General features: G+C 41.7%; 1 protein-coding gene across 1 annotated transcript in view; it reads left to right on the forward strand.

The window, feature by feature from the left end:
• The first annotated feature begins 2087 nt into the window (after positions 1 to 2087).
• The window catches only part of NEK7 (NIMA related kinase 7), a 69719-nt gene continuing 53844 nt past the window's right edge, over positions 2088 to 17962 (forward strand). The window contains exons 1-2 of the mRNA XM_068406251.1: positions 2088 to 2270; positions 14641 to 14725. Of these exons, the coding sequence (XP_068262352.1) occupies positions 14669 to 14725 (57 nt within the window). The 5' untranslated portion in view covers positions 2088 to 2270; positions 14641 to 14668. The remainder of the gene's footprint in view (positions 2271 to 14640; positions 14726 to 17962) is intronic.

Consider the following 17962-nt stretch of genomic DNA (forward strand, 5'->3'; position numbering starts at 1 on the left):
AAAGGTAAGTAAGCTCTGGTTTATCCCCTTTTAATGCCTGAATGTAGAGAAAGCTTCAAATGCTACCTAGGTCTTCCCCGGTGACTGTGAATTGCCCATTTTCCATCTGAGAGAATCTAGAAAAGAGCAATAGCTGGATATTATAGTAGTAATTGCCTTTACTTGCAAAAAATGATACCTAATAAGCTTGATATTTTGTGGTCAGCTATACACCGAATATCAATCCTGCCTTTTTCCATCAGAGGTTTTGCAAATACATTACTGTCTCGCACAACTAAATTTCTGATTGAGACTAAAAGGACTTTTGGGGATGGAAAACATTCAGTGGAATTGCTGATTGTAATCCTTTTGAGTAACTTCTTAACATTATATGGCAGATCTATCAAATTCTCAGTCTGTGGTATGTGGGGAAACCTTAAGTATTGCACTTTTTACAAGAAAACAATCCAGGAAACTCTTGTTCAAGAAACTATTTTTGCAAGATAGTTTATCTATGGAAAAAAATTCTCTTAATCATGATTCCAATTTATTCTTTTGGACTCTCCTTTTTAAAGAAATACAAAATGCACTTTGAAAGGGAAGATTATAGGGTATTGTCACTGTATTTGGCTAGTGACGTCAAATAATCCAATGCTAATAAAGAGGAAATGTGCAGAACAACTAATAAATGTGTTAACATCAGAGAAATGAGAGCCAACAAAACAATTTCCTTTCAAACTTTGTATCAACTAATACACTGCAGATTTCTCAAAGCTGAAAAGTTTGCCTCAAAAGCACAGTGTAATTTTGTACAGAAGGAGGTGAATAGACTTTTCTCAGACACGCACTGGCCCATTTCCTATTTATTCTCCAAGAGACTTAAATCGAGCATAACTTTTACCTGTTACAAGAAAAGAAAAACCCAACCCTTACGAGAACTGAGACATTGCTTTAGAAAAAATAAAGTATGTCTGATTCAAGATAGTTTTAAATTGCTGTTTTCTCACTGGAGTGCTAGAGATCTTTCTTTTACAGTGGGCTTCCACACCTGAGGAAGAAGCCATTTGATGACAGTAATCCATAACCTTAACTGGGGAAATTGTGGTCAGCCTTTATACTTTTTCCCTATTGTTGGTTCTTAAGATCTCTGTTCTATAAAGTTAATTGCTTTTCCTCATCCTGAAGCAGGCTAAACTTTCAGGAACCTGAAAAATAGTAATATTCTGGAATTCCGTATTTTTTATCTACTTAACCCCAGTGCTGTTGAAAAATTAGAAGCTGGTGGGACAGGACTCATCATGAGTCTGGGCTTTTTTGTTCCTGACACTTTCATTTCTCCAAGCATAGAAAAAAGGAGTTTGAGTCACTTCCAGCTGATATACTTGGTCAATACCTAATGTCTCATAGATGATCACAATTTATATACCAAGTCAGAAGTACATTGTTTGATACACTCTGTTTTCAAAGCAGACTGGGCCAAAGCCTTAGACCCCTGCTGCTGACCTTACTGCAGAACCAGTCCCTGGTTTCCCGAGGCCTGATCTTGTTTCTCCTGCTCTCGAACACTTCTGCTTTTGCCAGGGCAGTGCTGCGCTTTCCATAACTCCTGTATTACTGCAGTGCCAGTGCAGATGAAGGCCCCGTTGTGCGTGATAGTATAACCGTGCATCAGATGAACGGTCCCTGTCTCAAAACATTTACGAGCCAAGTAATTTTCAAACGAGCGGCAAATTCCCCCGCATACACAGAGCCGGAGGGAGCTGGCCGCCGCTCCCCGCCGCTGCAGGCACGCCGGCTTTGCCTGCTGGTTGCCAGCCAAGCCCTCGGTCGGAGCGCTGTCGTTCCGGGCCGGAGCCGTGCCCGGGAGCGCTGGGCACCCCGCGGGACGAGGCCGCGCGGAGCGCGGCGGGGCTTCGGCTGCCCGGGGCCGGACGGAACGTCCTGCCGGCGCCCCGCTCCCACAGGCGGCTCCCGGCCCCGGCAGGCAGCAGGGCGCTGGCCCGGCGCTGAGAAGCCCCGCCGCCGCCAGGCCCCGCGCCTCCGGAGCGCGGCGGGGCGAGGCGGGGCCCGGAGGCCGCCCCGCCTCCCTCCTCGGGGATGCCGGGATGTTTACGGGCCCGGCAGGAGCAGCAGGGGGCGGAGAGGAGGCGGGGGCCGCTGCGGGTGCCCGAGCAGCCCGCCGGGAGCCCCGCTGGGCGTCCGTGGCCAGCTCCGGCCTGGCCTCGAGCCTGAGAGGAGAGGAGGCCGGTTCCGGGCTCCCGCGCCAGGCGAAGGCGGAGCCAGGCTTCCCGGTGAGCGGGGCAGCGGCGGGGCCGCTGGGCGGGCGGCGCGGGACCGGGGCCGTAGCGGGGCTCCCGGCGGCTCTGCTTGCTCCCCTGGAGGCGCTCCCCTCGCTGTTCCGCGCGGGCGGCTGCCGGGGGTCCTGCCTCCCGCCTCCTCCCATTGGTCCTCGGGGCTCTGGCTCGCAGTGCTATTGGGTGCGGCGGCTGCCGCTCTGCCCGCCGCAAGGGGAGGGAGTGGTGCGGGTCTGGAAGCGAGAAACTTTCTGCGCCGCGCTGAGGGGGCGGGCTGGCGGCGGCCGGCCCTGGCGGGGCCGCGGCCGTGTCTGCGCCTCGCGCGAGGGTCTCGCCACCTGCCCGGCGGTCTGAGGGGCAGGGCGGGCGGCTGGGGGAAGCGGCTGCCTCAGGGCTGCTGTGGCGTTCCGGCCGGCGGCGCTGGCCTCGCTGCGGAGCACGGCTGCCTCCGGCGAGAGGCGAGCGGGCGGCCGCGGACCCTGCCCGGCGGCGGCGCGGCCGGGCCACCGCAGCGCGCCTCAGGCTGCCTGCGGCCTGGCCGCCGTGCGGCTCCCCGCGGCCCCCCGTGCCTCTGCCCCTGGCTGGGCTCTGTGGGTTAATGTCGCAAGCGGAGCTTCTTCCCGTGATGTTTGCGTCGTTTCCAGATGGTTTCTCCCGGCTCCTCTGCCCTCCTCTCACCTGGGAGGTTGGTGTAGGGCGGATGCTCCCCGGGGCAGCCGACGGGGACAGCTCAGCCTGGAGGGTTTCACACAGCACTGAGTAAAAATAGCGTAGTCACTGGGAGCCACGGCCCTGTGGTAGCGAGCCGAGAGAGCCCCGTCCCAGGCGGGAGCCGGCTGCCTCTGCCCCTCTCCCTCCTTCCCGGGCAGCCGCCTCCGGCTGAGGGGAGCCGCCGTGGCCCGGCGCCAGCGGCGGGCAGGAGGGCAGAGGGGGATGCCTGGCCGTGAGGGCCTCTCTTGCAGGTGCCAGTGTTTCCTCGTCTCTGCTCTCAGCAGCCTCCCGTGGCTGCTGGGCTTGCCTTACTTCACAGCTTGGTGCGGCTCCCAATGGTGGCAGCGCCTGTAGCTGTATGAGGCTGTGAGGAACTGAGGCCTAGTGGGCAACGCTGGAAGTGAGGCATCCTCCGTCTCGTGGGGTTTTATCCTTTTTCTCCCCCCTCTGCTTCTCTGTTTGCCTTATGTAGCACTCAGCCTTGGTTATACTAGTACCAGCCCTGAATTCCATTTTGTGTCCATGTGAACTATACCTGCTTGGCTTTAGGATTCAGAAGTTCAGAATATTGTTCTTTGGATGGAACGTGCCTTGTTTTGCTCAGCATTTCGTGAGGAGCATCACTTCTTGAATGGTAAAACTACTTAGGGTGTTAAACCTGCTTCTGATAAAAGATGATGAGGTGCGTGTGCGTTATATCACACAAATATTTGATTCTTAATATTGGAAAAAACTTTTTAAAATGTTTTCACTTCTTGCACCAACTGAATGGTAAACTTTTCTTTTGTCACCTTTGAGGTGATAGCACCGTTTTCTCAGGTTTCAATGGCAGCATCACTTCTCAGGAAAGGTCGCACATACATAGTAATTTTGCTGAATGTACTGGATGCATTTCCTGTATAAAATTGTTTTACAAACTTGAGATGCAGACATTACAGTGAATGGTATGTTAATCTGTAAGGTAGACACTTTGGATGGTTAGATGTGTGGATATTTGCAGCTTTGCTAAATCAGGAAGAAAGAAGTTTAAAAATCTTTTACTTTCAAGGCTATCTAGGAGACATTTCAGTGGTGCAGTGCTGTACAAATGTCTGTCTTTGAAATTTTGGGCTCGGGCAGTCTTTAGAGATAAAATGCAGTAGAAAACAGTCATTAGTTCATGGGCTATGAAAAACTTAGGCAGAGGAAGGAAAACGGTTTTGTGGAAAGAGGGAAACTTACAAGCAATGTCTGACAGCTTTAAAGTAAGTACTTAAAGCCCTCCAGGTTTGTTTGTTTTTCCTTTTTGATACTGGAAGAAAGCATACATTAACAACACTTGTTCTCTAATTTCAAAACATGAAGATACTATGTTTATAAATATCTGTTGTTTGGGTTCTCAAAGCACACTTAGTATCTCTACCCTTATATCATAGATGTCTTGTATTCAACGTACCAGTTAGTCATTGGAGTAAAAAATAATTTGAGAACAAATCAAGGAAGTCTAGCCAACTGAAAATCTTTTTTTTTGATTGACTTGTCACGGCATCTTCCAGGGTCTACAAGAATTAGACAAGTAGAATCTCATCCCCACCATAGAAACTTGTTTCCAAAGAAGGAAAAAAATCTAACATTTTAGAGTTAGTCTGAAGGTCTGTGAGTGTATGAGAAACTCAAATGAAAAACAGAGTACAAGAAATCGGTTGCTCATTTTACTGTGACCTGTGGTATCTTCTGAATTGTAAGACAGAGCCCTATAGCCCACCCATTCATTTCTTTTTTGTTCAAGAGTCGACCTCAGTTGCACAAAACATAGACAGTCCAGTGTATTTGTCCACAGAGACAATTTGGTGAGGCAATTTGTTCATGCATGCAGAAACGTCCCCATGTTTAATAAACTTAGTACAATATCCTGCATTTACAGTAGTCCTGCGTTCAGTTGTATCGCCATCGATGCCTTGCTGCCTTCTGAAGTTTGACATTTTTCCAAACATCTGTGCTGAATGGATGAGTTCATGTTACCTTGGAAAGTCTCCTCGGAAAAGTCAAACTGCAATAACTTCTCTGCCTCCAGGGGAATTTTTTTGACTATTTGGGGTTTATCCAAAAATTCCTCCCGATTCCTGAGGAGTAGTGCTTGGGAACGGTGTGGAAGGGGAGGATTATCTTGTGCAGGTTAATACTATGGGTAGTCATAAGAGTTAACTGACTAATTTCCAGAAAATTTGTTTGGTTTAGCTACGTTCCATGTGCTTTGCAACACAGAATAAAATAACTTACCAAAATACCAAAGTGGTGATAAGAGCAGCCTTTAGAGCACTGATTTGCTGTATTTATCACCATTTGCCCCCCCCGCCCCAGCAACATGGGAAGGAACTCAGCCATAGAGTGAAGTGCAACATTACTACCTGTTTCCTTTTTAGTAAGTATTAAAAGGATTCTTCCCGTCAGGTTAGTTAAAAAAGCTGAAGAGAAGCAATGCTATTAAAATGAATTGCTTCTCTGGTGAAGATAATCCTGTGTGTTTGTCTCTGGCACGTGAAACATAACTGTGATTCAGTTGTGATTTCCGTAGCTAGAAAATACGCAGTATATTTCAAGTGTCATTATTCCCTGTTGGGCAAACAGAACACATGCTTATGTAAGGGAATTTGTTATAAAATTTTAAACAAGGCATTAAAAAGAGGAATTTGTAAGAAAATACTATGAGCAATCATGTTAAAACCCATTTGCACATAGTTAATCTTGTGATATTAGTGACTTTTGCTGTTGATTATAGGTGGCAAAGTAAATAGACTATTTGCATCATCTGGCATTTGGGAGTTTGCATTCAAGCCTCTTTGCTTTAATCTGCTTGGAATGATTTATAACAAAGTTATTGCTGTCTTATTTAATAGCTAGATCTGTGTTGGACCAGATTAATTACTTTGCAGTGTCATAAAAGTACATGTAAAGCTTGCAGATTAGATCCTTACTGAAGACTCTGTGGATCCGATGGCCTGGCACATCAGACTCACAGGAGCATAAGGCTCCAGTAGACACCGGTGCACAGTGTACCCTAATGCCATCTTTGGGAGAGGTTTGAGTTAGGTGCTGCGGAGTTGATGAACCAGTCTTTTTCAGTTCATTTTAATCTTCTGTTGCCAGTGTATAAAGTTAACAAAATTATTGATTCCTTGAAAGCTGAAAGGTAAAAATATCACAGGTGAACTTAAAGTTAATCCTAAAATAAGTAAAAACTTGTGGTGGGAGAATGCATAGCATTCTGTCCCATAGAGGCTCTTCTTCAGTACCCTTTTTGTCCTCATCTGAGAGCAGATCCAAAAAAGGAATTGTCTTTGCAGCAGTGAACTTCCAGTACTTGCCCTGACTGAAATTCAGAACTGTGTGTTAGGTACGTGGGCTGCTTGTGAAGTTCATGGTGATAAGTAGGGCTTCAGCAGAGGAGCAGCGAGCAGCCTGCAAACAGAGCATTTAATGTACAGCTGGTCACAGGGATACTCCAAAACCAGGAATGGATCTTGCATGTTTTAGCGGGTGGTGGTTCAATGTAAAACATAGAAACAGCTGTGAACTTGAGTGTTGGCCTGCTTCTGAAGTGAGTGTGCTGGCTGCTAGCTACTTGCTTCTGGACCCAGGGATCCTGCATTACTCGCTCCTGTTATACATGGTTTCAGGATTCAAAGGTAATGCTAGTCAGAAGATCATAGAAAGCCTGGTGTTTCTTTTCTGGTTCTGTATAGTGCTTCATTCATGTCATCATCTTTGGGGTATCACAAATTTTAAACTATATACTACAAATATATTTTTTTTCAGCTTATAAATGTGCATGTAGCACCTCCAGTATGATATCACAAGGTGGTGTCTTGCACTGGTGTCTAAGATATTTAGACATTTCTTTAAGGGTTATGTGGAATTTATTGTTAAACGTGTTCTGCTTCACCTGTAGCAATGTGGATATTATCAGCCATGGTTGTGGCACGGTTGTATGTAGCCAGCCTTCCAAACTGGGTGTTTTTTCCCCTGTGCTTAGCAATAATGGGTTTATCTGACAATGCTTCCAGCCTTTTAATTTGTCCTGCTTCTTTTTTAACTCCAGTGTGAAGCTCAGCTGTTTACGCTTTTAGTAAATCTCTTCGGCAGCTCTTTATGAATGATTTATTTTTACAGATGCATTTAAAACCATCGCTTTGTTAGGGAATGGTCTCTTCTTTTCCCTCTTCGCCTACTGGAGTTGCAAGGTTTTGGAGTTGTAAGGGTTTCCAGATCATGTCTTAGCTTCCTTTCGATGAAAATCTTTGCATTTTTTTTCAATTTGATTTGTTACCCTGGTTTACTCTCCGTCCATTTATTTTGTTTCCTATTTCTACTTTTCCATACAATATTTTGTTGACGAAACTCTTGGCTTGGTGTTGAGTAAATTGCCTTCTCTCTATACTGGCTCTTGCCTTCATGTCATAGTTGTTTTGAGTTTAAGTACTTGTTAGCATCCCTACCTAAGGATGAAGTAAAATGAAACGTGGTGAGCTAATGCACTAGCGTGCTGTTGCCAGAAAGGAGATGTTCTTTCTTTTACAATCCCCCTCTTATGTCTCTCATCTTTGAACTTCCACTACTTACTTTGGCATTCAGTAGACTCCCATATGCATTGATTCAGCTCACTGCTTGCAGAACATAAACCCAACTGCATTAGGGAACTAAATCAGCTCAGCAAAAGGTCCAAAGAGTTCAAGATGGCTATGCAGGATCATGTGGCAGAGAAAAAGAGAGAAAGCAAGACCTGTGGCATCACAGAGCTATTAGATTGGCTTGTATACTTTCAAGTTAGAAATGTAATTTGACAATAGGTTTAACTGATCTAAGTTAGCGCTGCTCTAACCCCAGCTATGTCTTCCCCTCTCTCTCTGTCCTTTGCCATCACAGTTCTGTCCTTGTCTCTGCAATGGAACAATTCAGGGAACTGAAGTGGAAAAAAGTGACTTTCTGTTGAGGTTAGTTTTCAGCTGGTTTCAGTTACCTTACCAGGAGTCTGGGTAGCCACAGGGACCCAACTGGAAGAGAGAGGGTCCGGAAGGCATGGCTGAAGGCAGGGGAGGCAGCAGCATTGCTTAATCAGTTCATGCTGTCTTAGAACTGCATCCTTACGGAGGCAGTAGCACAACAGAGTGTGATCTGGGCTGAGGGTTTGCTTTCTTGATAGTATTGTGGTTAGACACAATAATCTTCATTCTCTGCAAAACTTTTCACTATGACATGATCATGATCCACATATGTCCTATATAATTGGCTATTCAGTATGAAGAAATGGGTTATCAAATTTCTTTCCAGGTGAATAGAAGTTAAATGAAAAGGTAGAAGCCTGCTGCCTGAGCAGTTTCAGTTCCTGTTTCTTCTTCAGTTCGTATGAAATAACAAACAAATGGTTCAAAAAAGGGCAAGTCGGTGCATGTATAACCCTTTGGGAGCATCTCGCAAGATAAGCCATCTACTTGAGTGGCATAATTGAAATGGAGAGGGAGAAGTAAACAAAATACAACTTCTTAAATTGTGCAAATGAATGAAGAGGAAGGGAAGCAGACTTGTGAAGCAGGAGAGCTTGGACTTTCATCTTCTAGTCAGACAGCACTGACAGAGAGCGAACTCTTAGTATCTGGGGAATGACAGTGACTGGCACCTGTGTTTTCAGGGTTGGAATGAAAATATGCCTGATAAATTGGGACGAATGGATGAGAAAATTGCATATGAACTCTTAGTGTATCCCTTACTTTTTTGTAGGTAGGTTTTCTTTGTGTATGATTGCTTCTGCTCTTGGTAAAATTAATTCTTAACCCAGCTTAACTATCTGTGTGTTTTTTCTTTGACTGGACCTCCTGTGAGTAGGGAATTTGGATGTAAGTTTGTTGAAAAATTCAGTGTTAGTTATTCCATATAGATAGATGATAGCTACTTGTAGATTAAAAAGTGATGCAAATTTGTGTTGTCCACATTCAAGGCTGTCCCTACAGAGGGGAGGAATGTCCTGACATCCCACGGGGAATATTGATCTGGTAGTATATTAAAAAATTAAAGGCTTTTAGAAGCTGTTTCTAAAATTAAGGGTAATCCTGCTTCTGTATATATATTTATATTCAGTTACTTTCAGTGCTTTAGAAGTTGCAAATACAACTTTGATGCAGATGCTTCTGCAGAGATTTTTACAAATGAGTATGTATTTTTCATATCTTAGAAGACTCTGGGTTTTTTGATAATATGAAGCAAATACTTAATTTTTACCATTGTCAGCTAACAGTAAATATTCTGTGTGTACACACACTCTTGGGCTGCCTGGTGGGATGGGTAATTGCCTGTTACTTTTGTTTTGGATATTCAGTGAGGCGTTTAGAAATCTAAACCCTTGTTTCCAGAGTACAGGTTTGTTTAATATCAACCAGGGTGACTATTTGAACATTTTACCGAGGTTTAAATTGTGCTTTTGGTTAGCTGAGAGTCAACATCTGGTATAAGCAAATGGCAATATTCCTATAGTCTGTATTCTTGTATGGAAACTCGTATTAATGTACTTTTTTTTTTTTTTTGTCAGCTGAGGATGATCCTTATCTTTGAATTTAGTTAGTAAAAGTAGTTGAAAAGTTTAGGGATCTAATTTAAAACGTGTGTTAGATGCTGAAGAATCTAACTTCTTGATACCAAAAAAGTAAGAAGTATGTGTGGAGTTAAATGGATAGTTGTTTCTGGAGGGCCTTGGCTCTAACCTAACTAAAATAATGTAGTGGTTATAGTAAAAACTAAAAATACCTGCCTTAATTGATGGTGTAATCCAGAAGTAAACATAGTACATTCCGTCCTTTGTGAACAGCAACAAAAGTGACCATGTGCCTGATCAGCACATTGTGAACGGTGTAACTTCATGTTTCTCTTGTGTTAGCAATTATGTGGAGTAGTTACCTCTATATTCTGCAGAAACACAAAGACTGAAACTTTCAGATTCTCAGCAAAACTGTAACACTGTGAATATTCTTCTAAGCATATACTTTTTAAAGTATAGCTGTTTCTTCTTTGACATTGATTGTTGAATGTCCCCACCTAAGATCCAAAATTAACAAACAATAGTGTATAGCATGTAGCTAATGGAACCGTGTATCATTGAGACTATTAATGATGTTTTCTACAGGAAAACGTATTTTTTTTTTTTGTAGAACTACCATCTGTTAAAGAAATAACATTATTGCCTGAATGCCATGAAATATGTTTGTGTGAATGGTTTATGGACTTTGAGCTATGAAAATAGTGTTTAAAAAGCATGTTTATGTGATTAGGCAGTGCATTTAAGCTTTTTCTCCTGGAATAATTTGATCATGTTTATAAAGACTTAGTTGCAAGACCTAAAGTCACAAGGATTTCAAGTTTTTCCCAGGTGTCTTTTACTTTAAAAATGTTATTTTAAAATATATTCTAGTGAAGTGTCGGTGATGAGCTCTGGTTCCCTTTCAGGAGCAGGTCCTCTGCTCAGATTTCACTAACGGAGCCGTGGGTAGTCTAACCTCTCTAGCAGGCTGGTGGAAACCACCTGGAAAGCTGAGTGCTGACTGTGGGGCGTGAGCTTCTGTTGGGGTGTAGGAAAGCACCCTTGTGTTTTGGGCTACTTTGTGCCTTTGCATGATCTTTAGATACGTGGGCACGTATTGGAGAGCTTTGATAGGTGGCTGCTAAGGAGGTGAATAAGGACAGCGAGGCCTGTGTGTGAAGAAAGGAAGAGGTGTTATTCCCAGTTCAGGCAGTTGCAGTTTGATAAGCTAACTTACTGGTGAGGACTTAACCTCCTTTTGCTGTATGGTGGACTGAGTGTGTGGAGTAAATAGTGTCAATTAAGGGAGTTGCTGTGCAACTGCAGTTTCGAATAAAAAATTGGTTACGTCTGTATCCCCAGGTACTTCATCCTGCATCCTTTATATGTAGGTGGCACCTACTGTTTTGATCAACCGAAAAAGACAAAGATTTAAAGCACAGTAGTTAACCAAAAGTCTTCTCATACCTGCAAAATATTTGTAACCATAATTGAAGTACAAGATTTAGTGTATATGCTTGTGTTCCTGTGATCGTTGTTGTGTACAGGTTGGTCTGAATCCAAATGATTTTCATCTTCAAAATGAGGAAAGTCATCTTTCCAAGATAAATGTTTCAGAGTCTTTCCTTGTTTCTATCTTTGCAAGTGGTATGGTGAAGGCAAGGAGTCCTCTCCTCCTACATGGTCAGTGTGAGGGTGTTTAAAAACATTAGTTGTGTTTGGCACTTCGGAAGTTTTGAGTGGTGATGGTATAGTTAGCTCGCCTCTCACTTCATCTGTTGTCTATTTTCCATGAACAAATGTGTATCATGGTGATGGATTTGCAGAAGGTCATCGTATTACTTGTTTCAAGAAGTGACAGACGTGTTGCATTTAAATGTATTTTATATTTGCTTTTCAATTTTAAACAAGCTATGACTCTTTGGCAGTATTTGTAGTGTCTTTTCACCATAAATTAGAACTTGAAAACCATATTTGGAAGAGTAATAATCATTGCCTCAATTTAAATTTAAAGATGATAAATATTATACCACTATGTTTTGACCTCTGGTGTTTATTATCAAGGTGAAAGACATGCCTCACTGTGAAAACAGTCTTCAAGTAGCAAAATCTAATTCTTGCTTATGTTGACAAACAGTACAAAAGATTAATTTTGCATCCTTGGAATTTTTTTGCATCCTTGGCATTTTGTATGATCAAAATGCCAAATTACTCTAAAATGTGAATCTATCATGCAGTCTTCAAAGACAAAAACAAGTTAAAAAAAAATAAAAACTTCCATATATGGACAGAAAATACTGATCTCTACCTTTCCTCTGCAAAAGCAACAACAAATCCACAAGTTAATAAATCTTCCATGCTTCCTATGGTAGAACATACTTGTTACCTCTTTACTTTGCTTGCTTTTATTATAAAAACAAGCCACAGAGGACAGAGCCACTGGCAGTGGTAATGATATGACTTCTCCCTTTTCTACCGTTTCCCCAAATTTAAAAAGACATATTCCCAAACACTTCCAGTCAGTGCTTCTAACTGTTCAGATGAGATGAGTGGGTTATATAGTACCTGAATCAACATGCATCATGTGAACGTTTCAGCTTAGACTTCATTAGTCTTGGATCAATGTCTGCAATAGAGGATAAAGAGTTTTGTATTTACTTCTTTTCCCTGGGGATTTTGAAACAAGTGTTTCTGACCCATAGGAATTATCTGTTGGTGCATTACATGGTCAACAGTCTTCAATATGTAAACGTATTAGTAAAACACACTGCAAAACTTTCAGTAGAAATATTGATAGTGTTGAAAAGATAAAATTCTTATAAAGGGTCTTCAGAGTAACGCTTCAGAAAAGAATTCTTGGATTCTTGGTGGTGATAGATCTCTACAGCAAGAAATCAGCAGAAGATTATTCCTTAAGCTTGTCATGCATTCCTCCACCAGAATTTGCTGTGACTGCATAAGCCTCTGTGAATCTAACTGGAGAATTTAGGTGCAGTCTTGTGACAACAGTGTAATTTTCAGTGCTGTTGTGTTATGATTTCTTGCCTTTGTGGGGAGGTTGTATGGGAGATGATGTAGAACTTGCAAGAATTGTCAGTATTGGTGTCCTAGGGCTGTCTGAAGATTGCGTCGCCAGTGGTGTGTGTGCAGCATGTGTCCGCCAGCTGTTTCCCCCTTGCTCTCCACGCTCATTCTGACAGTCTTAGAAATCTTTGTGATTCCTACCTCTTCTTCTCTGCCTCTCACCTCAGTTTTATCTTCACCTGTCTGAAATTGCTTTTTTGGATCTCTTATCTTTGGATTAATTACAGCTAATACTCAGACAAAACAGAAATCCCAAACTGTATGCTTTATACAGGAGTACTAAGGATAGGAGGGCAAAGCCGCTGAGACCCTTAGTTGCTGTGAAGGATGTCTGTGGTTTGGTGTTACCAATAGCTAATGGTACTGGAATAGCATGGGATGGCTGCTTTAAACAGGGGAGTGAAAGCAGATTGCCAATGATTTGTTTTGTGTATCCAATCCACTGTTTAGTACACTGGGGCAGTATGTTGAGAAACTTTGCAAAGCTGCTTTGTGATTATTTTTATCTACTAGTGATATTATCAGAACGATGCTGTAAGAATGACAATAGTACTGTGAACACAAGCTATTTGTTAAGAGTTTCTTAAATATTTTTCTTAAATATTTTTGGGCTTTGAAAAACATTTCTAAGGTTTGCTGCTTTCTGTTGAGTTATTTCTAACCTTTTTAATATTCTCTAAAGAAATTATTGGGAAGATTTATTTTGTGTGAGTTTTACAGAGATAGTAGATTGTATACTTTCATGCTGGACTTAAATGCTATTTGAAAAATTTTTACGTACTCATTCTAAAGAAAGGTTTGTGAAACATAGGTAGCTCTGTGCAGAAGGACATGTTTGCAGTATTTGAAGTATATAGATTGATCAGAATAAATTTATCATAGGAAATTCCCTGATGTTAAAGATTGAGAGGTATCAGGAAAATATTTTATGTCAAACCATCTCTACAACTTCCATGATTTCGAACAGGAAGTAAGAAAATAAATAAATAAAAAAAAATTGAAAAGCAAGAATAGTTTTCTAGTCAGACACCTGACTCCTGTTCCTCTGAAGGCCTTGGCAGGTTTGACCGGGTAATAGGCAGAGACACTTTGTTCGTGTGATAAAAAAGTTGTCCAGGGCTTGCCTCCTATTTGTGTAAAAGTTTATTTCATTGTTTGCATTCGAAAATGATGGTGAACTTTCTACTGTCTTCATCTGAACAGATGGCCCTCATAGGCACCAATAAAACTGAGTGCTGCACCTGCTCCCCCTCAGCAAGATGTCATGTAGCTTAAGAAAGGATTCGCTTAGCTGAGAAAAAAGCCTTGTGAGCATTTGCATTTTTGTCTCTTCTGTTCTTCCTAATAATGATTCTGCACATTTTTCCACCTTTATTATTTGTCAAAGCCTTGTGTCTCTATCTTGGGAACTTGGCAGTCATCTTTCCTCCCATCTTATTGATGGGGTATGAGAGGTTCATAGTTGGGAATAGAGGCTGTGCTCCTAATACCGTATCTCAAAGCCCTTTTAGCTAGCTTCTCATAATTTAATGAGTGTACGTGTTTAGCTTTTTTCTGTTTAGATGGAACTACTCTTGCATACTCCTTAAAATCTACAGATAAATTAATGCAACATAAACAATATGCATGCAGCAGTTAACTCTTCTGCTGATCTGCTATTTCCCGTGCTGCCCATAGGTCTAAGGTACTGGCCAGCAGACATCTGTATAGTTAAAAAAGTGGTTGGTGCCTCTGAAGAATAATGGGGTGATGCAGCTTTTATCAGACAGAGCCATTTGTCTGGCTCAAGTAGTTTAATGCACATCTTTTAATAGTAAGTTCAGACGTGTGTAGTGATTTATTTCATTTTTATAGAACAGCTAAACAGAAGAAAACTTCCTTCTCGAAACAGTGCGGGGCTGGAATAGTTAAATGTTGGTAAACTCAAGCATGTGAATGAGAAAATTAATTCTTCAGTTCCTCCGCTGATGTTCATTGATCATAAATACAGATTGAATTACAGTGTAATGACTGTATTTCTCTTTTCAGGACATAAGGGACGCTTCTATGTGATAGAATGGATGAACAGTCACAAGGCATCCAGGGGCCTACTGCTCCACCATTTCAGCCACAGGTACTTTTTTTTTAAAAAACAGTTACTCAAGAGCAGATGCTACCATTTCTGAAATAGAAAGAGAGAAATTGGAAATTCTTTCTTGTGGGGACAAAGAAGCTGTAAAGAGATAGAATGTATTCTGGTGATCTTGAAATTAATTGACTATCAGTCCTGTATTTCATAGAAAATAATTACTTTTCATTTTTGCCTCCTACTGCTTCACCAGCTTTGAGGGTTTGGAGCTGGAGTGGGAGTAGGAAGCAAAGATGAAGGCAGTTGTTTTCCTGAGAAAGGATGAACTGTTCAACACTATATGTTTTGAAATTTTATCAGAATTACCATATTTATTTCAGACTATTACCTTCAGCTTTCTCTTCTTACACGTCTTGATGCTGATACTATATGAATTAGTGCGATTACCTCTTGAAACCAGGCAAGAGAAATTCCCAGTAGCTGTAGTTCTGTTAGAAAGAAAACGCGTAAGAAATTTAATCTCTGGATGTGTGTTGATGGTGTAAAACAAAGGATAAAGATTATCTGATAAGACATAATATTGGGATACTGTTTTTTGATATTTTTAGGAGGTAATTCTTTGAAGGGAGTGCAAGAGCCTGTAGAGGAATACCCTAAAAATCCTTACTGTGGTGACCATTCTAAAGTAAAAGCTGGACAGTTCTTTACAAAGCTAGAACCTAAATTTTGTAGTTTTCTTCTAACAGCATAGGTGATAGGGCAATTTGTGCCCTTTATTTTACAAAAACTAAGGTGAATTCTAGCTTGTGAAACTCAGTAAATTTACAATAGCCAGCTTTTCTGAGCTCCAGTGTTTTTATTATAGCATTGTGATAACAAAAAATCTAGAAGTAATGGCATTTATACCAATGCATTTATACCAATGAAAAGCAGTTAGAAAATTAAGACAAATATATAGCTATGTATAGAGATATTTTGAGAAAATACATTTGGAATTTTGAAACAACAAAAAAGAATACTTAAAATTCATATTATGAATATCAAAAAGGGTTCCTATTATTATTACAGTTTTTTTCTTTTCTGACTAAAGAGAAAATAGAACACAGCTGATTAAGGTTTCTGTATTTCTGGGAAACCTTCGTATGTTTTCTGTTTGCTGACTACAAACAGATTTCATATTTCCTCATCTATCTTCTGAGTATTTGAATACCTGTTTCTGATTCATAGAGTCAACTTTTTGAGAACTGTTTCAATTTTAGGAATATTGCTCTTACCTACAAATTCAGTTTATGAATTCATACTAGTAAAATATGCTTCTAGTTTTACCAAGTAATTTACCATATTGCCAAGTAATATGGCTTATCTACAGGTACCCAATTTCCTCTGCAGTAAACTAAGGACAGCCTAAAAGCAATACTGCTGTAATCAACTAGACGCTTTCTACAAAAGAAGAAACTAATGTTTATTCTCACCTTTGGTTAACTGTCAAGCATTTTCATAATCTGTGTCTCATTATTCTTTTTTTAAATCAATTACTGTGTAAACTCGACTAAGCATGATTTTTGTGATTTGATTTTTTTCTTGAGGTGAAAGTTTTGGGGTTTGCGGATCTGAGCTGGACCTGCATCAGAATATTGACTGTTTGTTTGGTATTTCACGGGATAAAGAGTGAAGGGGAGCAAGCATGCTCTGATAGTCTTACTGCCAGAGTAATATTAAAATAGTCATTCAGCGATGTTCTCATCTTGTTCATACAAATTGTTTTGCATGTGAGCCAGATGCATGCTTTAATTCTTATGAATTTCTTTGCTAATGAAGCGTGCTTATGGTGAAAACTACTAATGAAAAGAGGTTACTGTACTAATTGCTGATACATTTAGGATAAGCAAGAACTAGCATTGAAAATACAACAGGTTATGAGCAAGAGGTGAGGTACTGATTTATGAAGAAATGTGTCAGGTTTTGATAAACATGTGAATCTATTCTAATTCTCTTGGTTATTATATTGTATAAATATATGGTAATATTCATAGCAAATTAAATTACCATTATCACTGAAAATTGTTGATGAGGAGCATGAGAATATTTAGCCAAACAGTATAATGACTTAGTCCCAATTAGTCTGAAAACACCATTTCACAAAATCACAGAATGGTTGAGGTTGGAAGGAAACTCTGAAGGTCATCAGCCCTCCTGCTCGAGTAGGGTCTCCTAGAGCAGGTTTCCCAGGACCATGTCCAGACTGCTTTTGAATATCTCCAAGGAAGGAGACTCTACAACCTCCCTGGGCAACTTGTGCCAGTGCTCAGTCACCCTTACAGTGAAAAAGTGTTTCCTGATGTTCAGACAAAACCTGTGTTTCAGTCAGTGCCCATTGCCTCTTGTCCTGTCACTGGGCACCGCTGAAGAGAGCCTGGCTCTGTCTTCTTAACACCGTCCTTTCAGGTATTTGTACACACTGAAGAGATCCCCCCTGAACCTTCTCTTCTCTAGGCTGAACATTCCCAGCGCTTTCAGCCTTTCCTCATATGAGAGATGGTCTAGTGCCCGGTTCATTAGTGGCCCTTTGCTGGACTCTCTCCAGTATGTCTGAGTGGCCCAGTACTGGGTGCAGTACTCCAGGTGTCCCACCAGTGCTGAGTAGAGAGGAAGGATCATAGCCCTCCACCTGCTGGCAACACTCCTCCTAATGCAGCCCAGGACACCATTTGCCTTCTTTGCCACAGGGGCCCATTGCTGGCTCATGTTCAGCTTGGTGTCCACCGGGACCCTCAGGCTCTGGCCTGCAAAGCTGTTTTCTAGCAGGTCAGTGCCCAGCATGTACTGGGCGTGGGTTTATTGCTGCCCAGGTGCAGGGCTCTGCACTTCCCTGTGTTGAACTGCGCGAGGTTCCCGTCAGCCCATTTCTCCACCCTGTTGAGGTCCCTCTGCATGGCAGCGTGACCCTCTGGTGCATCAGCCATTCCTCTCAGTTTTGTGTCATCAGCAAACTTGCTGAGGGTGCATTTTGCCCTATCATCCAGATCATTAATGAAGGTGTTGAGCAGGATTGGACCCAGTATTGACCCCTGAGGTACACTGCTAGTTACTGGCCTCCAACTAGACTTCATGTCATTAGAAGCTTATTTTCTACTTCGAATTAAGTGCCTGAAATCTCTGTCATAGTCTGTTACCTACAAAGTTAAAACACTGTACGTCACTACATCACAAGGACATTTTGAAAGTGCAGACATCTAAGTATTCCCAAACCTCTTACATATTGTAAAAAGGATTATGCAAGAA

The sequence above is a fragment of the Nyctibius grandis genome, chromosome 8, assembly GCF_013368605.1.
Source record: "Nyctibius grandis isolate bNycGra1 chromosome 8, bNycGra1.pri, whole genome shotgun sequence".
Taxonomy (NCBI): domain Eukaryota; kingdom Metazoa; phylum Chordata; class Aves; order Nyctibiiformes; family Nyctibiidae; genus Nyctibius; species Nyctibius grandis.